The following is a 6148-nucleotide window of genomic DNA, read 5'->3' as shown; positions in this document are numbered from 1 at the left end:
TGATATCAACATCTATTACATGTGATATCAACACCTATCTATTACACGTGATATCAACATCTATTACACGTGATATCAACATCTATTACATGTGATATCAACACCTATCTATTACATGTGATATCAACATCTATCTATTACATGTGATATCAACATCTAGCCTCCACACAGGTGAGCACACACTCATCACACATATGCACATACTCATTACATGTCATTATATGTACTCACACACACACATACACATACACCATAGACTGTATCCCTACTCCACATCGCATACTTTAAAGGGGTGAATTTCATGCTATGTAATTTACATATAAATAAAAGACAATGGCATAATCTCCTTTATGTAACTGTTTGAAAGAACTGTTTGGGGACATGGCTCTTGATAGAATGTCCACTTAGCATGTATGAAGCCACAGTATTATATAAGTGGTGGCATGCTTCTGTAACCCAGACTTCATTAGCTCCATGCTGCTACCCATTAAACCTGTTAGTGTTGTAGAACTCAGAACTGGGATCTGAAGAATTATTTTCAAAGTAACGTTCTATCTTTGCTGAATTTATCTAGTGACCCGTATTCTCAGCAGCCCCTTATATTCACGAATGTCCACAGTGAAAGCTCCCCTCCTGCCCCTTTATCTATTTATTCATGCATTGAGGTTTCTGGGACAGTGTCTCAAAGTATCCAAGATTAACCTGTAGCACGAATAATAAAAACCCAGAGACAGGTATTGGGGTCCAAGCTGAAGATCAGAAAAGCAAAGCAGCCATTCACTAGAGAGACCTTTTGCCTCTACCAGATCTTCAGACCGAGTGTGCGAGATCCCGACTCTGAATCCTCAGACTCCACACTCCACTGAGTCCTGGCTCTTCCCCTTTATATTCCTCCCTCTGCCCAGCCATAACGTTCCTATCTCCATCTTCCTAGTGCTGGGATTAAAGGTGTGTGACTCCCAAGCCCTGGGATTCAAGGTGTGAGCCACCACCACCTGGATCTGTTTCTGGATCAATCTTGTGTAGCCCAGGGTAGTCTTGCACTCACAGAGATCTGTCTGTCTCTGTCTCTCAAATCCTGGGATTAAAGGTATGTGCCACCACTTCCTGGCCTCTAGCTTTGCATTCTGATCTTCAGGCAAGCGTTATTTATAAAAATACAAATAAAATATCCTAACACTAACCTGGAATTCACTCTGTTCCCCTGGCTGGCCTTAGACTTGTGGCAATCTTTTTGCCTCCTGAAGCCTCTTAGGGTCTTACTATGTAGAACTGTTGGCCTTGAACTCACTATGTAGACCAGGCTAGCCTAGTCTCTCGAGTTCTGGATTACAGGTATGCACCACCATGGCTCACTTAGGATTTCCCCTTTTGTTTTTGATTTCTTGAGATAGGGTCTTGTTCTGTAGCCCTGGAACTAACAGACAGCTACCTGCCTCTGCCTCCTGAGTGCTGCCATTAAAGCTGTCACCGGCCATGTCAGGCCAGGGGTTTTTCTTTTTTGAACATAGATAGAGTTCACACACTACTGGGAATGTGTGAGCTTCCTGAGGAAAGAGTCTCAATTTTGAGAGCTCTAAGTTAGAAACACCCAGGCTTGGGAGTAAAATTAAGAGGATCTGGGCTAGGGCAACAGGGTGAAGTCCATGGCAAACTTTAGAACTTAAGTGGGTTCCAGAAAGAAGAAAGGATAATATTCCTGCCACGGACAGCAAGTGGCTTCACGTAGATGGAAGACGGTGACATCTGGGGCAGGAAAGCACTTTTCCACGGCAGGAGTAGAAGAGAGCTGGAGAGTGGGTTTTTCGAAAGTTGGAATAGCTGAGCCTTACCGTAGCCTCTGAGCTCCTATTGGGAAAATTCTCAGGGGCTTTCCTGGGAAAGAGTCGGTACAGGCATAATTTTGTCCTATTTTGTAATAACACGTAAAGAAAAGCTTCTAGCACTTGTCTTTCTTGTTCTCCCATTTTCCAGATTAATGTTCAAGAGCAATGATGTACCGAGGCAGTGGTGTCACAGCCCCCTTTAGTCAGTCCCAGCATTCCAGAGGCAGAGACAGTCAGATCTCTGTGAGTCCAGCCTGGTCTACATAGTGCGTTCCAGGACAGCCAGAGCTATGTAGAGATATCATGTCTCAAATTTTTTTTATATTTATTTATTTTATTATGTATACAATGTTCTGTGTGTATGCCTGCAGACCAGAAGAGGGCACCAGACCTCTTTACAGATGGTTGTGAGCCACCATGAGGTTGCTGGGAATTGAACTCAGGACCTTTGCAAGAGCAGGCAGTGCTCTTAACTGCTGAGCCATCTCTCCAGCCCCCTCAATTTTTTTTTATTTATTTATTATGTATACAATATTCTGTCTTGTGTATGCCTGCAGGCCAGAAGAGGGCACCAGACCTCATTACAGATGGTTGTGAGCCACCATGTGGTTGCTGGGAATTGAACTCAGGACCTCTGAGCCATCTTTCCAGCCCCTGCCTCAAATTTTCAAAAAAATTATTAAAAAATTCAGAAGATTCACACAATTCTATTAGAATTAAGATATGAACAAACACTGTCTCAGTCATAAACTTTTATTAAGCTATTTGTACATTTGCATGGGACTTGGTGATAAGGGAGTTCTCACTCCCACCACAGAACCCCGCCAGAGAGAAAGGTGGGCTTCAGCAAGTGCTGCACTGGCTAGGGTAGACATCCCAGTGCAGGCTGATGGAATCGAGGGCCGCGCCAGATCGGCCACTAATGAAGCGGAGGACGGTATTGGGGTGCAAGGGAACAGCATTGAAACTCGTGCCTGAGTCTTTTCCAAAAGGCAGGTAGCGGCCTTTGTCTGTCACGAAGATCAGCTGCTTCACGTAATATCTGTATTTGCCAGACACCTGGATCACGGATTCCCCGGGGTGCAGAAAGATCTCCTCCAGGTCTCCCAGTTTGCCACCCACGTATTCGCTCCACACTGTGCCATAACGCACTTGGATACTGGGGGCAGGGGTGAGAAGGAAGAAGGAACACATTGGTTATCACAATCAAGACTGGGATGGATGGTAAGGTAGCTCAGCTGGTAAAGGTGCCCGCTGCCAAGCCTAACAACCTAAGTTCAACCTCCTGGGTCCACATGGTGGAGGGAGAGAACCCATTCCCAGAAGATTCCCTCTGGCCTCCACATGTACAAGGGGACACTTGAGCAATTCCACACATGCACACAAACATAAAATAAATGTATTGTATATTATATATATATCATTTATATATTTAATATATTATATATAATCATTTTATATATAGATCAAGTCTTCTTAGTCTCTATGTTGTATCTTGAACTGGTGACATGTTCTACAAGACACAAAGACTGTGTGAGCTCTAGGAGACCACGCAGAGAATCTCAGCTTCTCATTTTGATAGCAAATTGGCTCGTGGTAAGTTACTAAGGTAAATTTCTCAGAGTCACTCCGACAGCGAGTCTGAACTCACCCCCATCACACACTTTAAAGAAGCCTGAGGATTTCAGACACTGGAAAGTGTCCCAGGCGAATCAGCACCGCGTCACAGTTCAGAACTTGGACTAAAAGGAAATACATTTGTCCCTGCAGGTGATGGAAAGTTCCAGCTAGAGGAAGGAATGGCACTATCCCAGGACAGACAACAAGCAAAGATTAAGGTTGCTTGAAAGAAACGTTGAAAAGAGGTTTAGATCTCAGGTGTAGATCCAGCCCAGGTAACGTGAGGCCCCTGAGGGTCCGGGGTTGTGACTTGCCAAGATCATGTGCACTAGGGGACTAAATAGCACATTCTGGACTTGGACTTGGGGTCCACACCACTTCATTGTGACTTACCCATTTAAACAGGTGTGATCCAGAGTGAATGAGACTTTCCCAACCTAGTAAAGTCCCACATGACAGAAACATGAAGACGCTCACCCAGTGATGTAAAGAGAGTTGGATCGGACACGGATGGCAGTGATGGGGCCGTCCAGCTGGTTACCAGAATGGGTGAACCGCTTTCCTCCTTTGCCTCCATATTCCCCACTGTAGGAGGAGGACCTGGACTGAACTAGAGGAGAAAGAAAGGCTTGGAGGGACAAATACTCTGGACGCTACCCTCATTTCCTCTGCCACCCCAACCAGTGTCTGACAGCCCTGATGTGTGGCAGCTCACAGGCTGCCTTCCCATGGTCCCATGGCCAGTTCTGGGGCATTTCACTTACTGGCATTGCCGGAGGCCGAGGCACAAAGAAGGGCTAAGAGAATGATGGCCAACATTCTGAGGCTGCAGTGGGAAGAAGAGGGGAAAGGAGGGCTCATTCCTTTCTTTCCAACCTCATTTGCCCAGGAATCCCTGGCCGGAAATACAGAGCCATGTTGTTCTGATGCTTCACCTCAGACCTAGCCCCAAGCCTAGAGAAAACTGCCGATGGACAGTCCCGTTCCTTCCATATTTTTTCTAGGCCCCTAATCCTTCTGGTTCTCCCTGTTCTGACTTTTCTGAAATCAGATGGTTTATGAGCTAGCTGAGGCATGGCTAAATCTCGAGCGTCACCCTACTCCTAAATGAAGGCAAAGAACAACTGTGAGGCCTCTGTGGCCCCTCCGGAGCAAAGGAGGCAGAAGAAGACGGTGCACCAACACCAGCGTCCAATGAGCCCTCCCTGGTGGAGCCAAGAGGCTGAGAGGTTTCAGGAGGCGCTTGCACGAGCTCCGACAACAGGTCCCAGGCAACTTGTCCATGTTTCACAGCGGTCTCCACCAGCTAAATCTGCTCATATCCACCCCCTTAGCCAAAACCAGATATCCTTGCACCCCAAAATAGCTTACATCCAGGAACTGCTGCCCTGCATTGTGTTTTCCAGCTCAGATTTGAATTCCCACCCCCCACCCCCTGTACCCACTCACCTTTCCCTTAGCAACTTCAGGTGCAGGTCTTCTAGAAATTCCCAGGCCTTTATACCAGGTCGTGGCCCTCCCCCTCTCCTTTACCATGTGAACCTCACCTGCTGAGCAAACATGACCAGCCTCTTGGGGTCAGGTGTCAAGCAGGGTCTGGAACATCTTATCCTGCCTCTCCCAAGGGTTACAGATGGCAAGGTGGGGTCCACTCTAGATACAGTGAAGACTTGTGAAGAGACAGAATGAATTTGTTTAAAGTCCAGCTGAAGGATGGGAAAAGCAGCTCGTCCCTCAAGAGTGCAATTAACCCAGACGTGGTGGCTCGTGTGAGCAAGGTCTGGGCTGGGTGGTGGGAGGTGGGTGGGGTGGGGTGGGGCTGAGGCAAGAAGATCGTGACTGGGCTGGGCTACAGTTGGAGACTCTGTCTGAAAACACAAGCAAATGAGAATGCCATCCAAGAGGCCTGGAGGGAGGTTCTCACTACCCTAAACCATCTGTCGGTGCTCTTGCCTGAGACCTGCCTTCTGCTGGGTAAATGTTGCCTTCTTCAGTCGTTTGTAATATACCTTCTCCCAGAATACAAAATCACCTTCAACACTGAGCAGTGCCAAATATTTGCCTGACAATTTTTCTCTATTTGTTAACATCTTATTATGAAAAAGTCACTCATAGAGTTTAAACATTTATATAGTGAACAGCTATATCACAGTCTGCCGTGGCCAACATTTTGCTGGGCTGGGTTGTCTGTTCTCTATGCTTACATCCATCCATCCTTAGTCCAGACCCTTCTCAAGACTTCTCTCTCTGAGAAGGGAAACTTGGGGCTGTAGGTGTGCTCTAAATCTGTGGGTTCCCCATCTCTTCCTCCAGACACAGTCAGCCCAATGGGCATCTGGGAAGCTGAGAGTATACAAGTCCTCCTCTGTGAGGAGTTCTAGACTTAGAACCTCAGGACCTCTAGGTACCGCGGTGGTAGACCACCAGAGCCAATTGCCCCACTCCTTCAGCCTGAAACAGCACCAGAACCAATGCTGTAGATTTCTCCTCTCTTTAGGTTCTTTCCTTCCAGGACTGATTTCTTTTGATCTAAAGTCCCTAGAACTGACCACAAGTCCTAGTGCTTGCCCTGTTAGACTGGCCCTTTGATCCCTCCGCGTCGTCAGGACTATCCCGGTAGAGAGGATGGAGCCTAGGTGGGGCTAGAATAAGCAGTAACAACAACCTTAACAACCTGCAGCAGTCAGACATTCAGACGATCT

The 6148-nt window shown here is 46.8% G+C and overlaps 1 protein-coding gene across 1 annotated transcript; it reads right to left on the bottom strand.

Moving 5' to 3' along the window:
- Positions 1-2668: 2668 nt before the first annotated feature.
- On the bottom strand, positions 2669-5169 carry Zg16 (zymogen granule protein 16). The gene is made up of 4 exons (XM_057779672.1): positions 4994-5169; positions 4211-4272; positions 3924-4056; positions 2669-2985 (listed from the first exon to the last, which is right to left on the bottom strand). Exons 2-4 carry the CDS (start codon positions 4263-4265, stop codon positions 2670-2672), a joined length of 504 nt encoding a protein of 167 aa, XP_057635655.1. The 5' UTR covers positions 4266-4272; positions 4994-5169; the 3' UTR covers position 2669.
- Positions 5170-6148: the final 979 nt, after the last annotated feature.

Source organism: Chionomys nivalis, chromosome 8, assembly GCF_950005125.1.
Source record: "Chionomys nivalis chromosome 8, mChiNiv1.1, whole genome shotgun sequence".
Taxonomy (NCBI): Eukaryota; Metazoa; Chordata; class Mammalia; order Rodentia; family Cricetidae; genus Chionomys; species Chionomys nivalis.
This window is presented reverse-complemented; position numbering and strand designations above follow the sequence as displayed.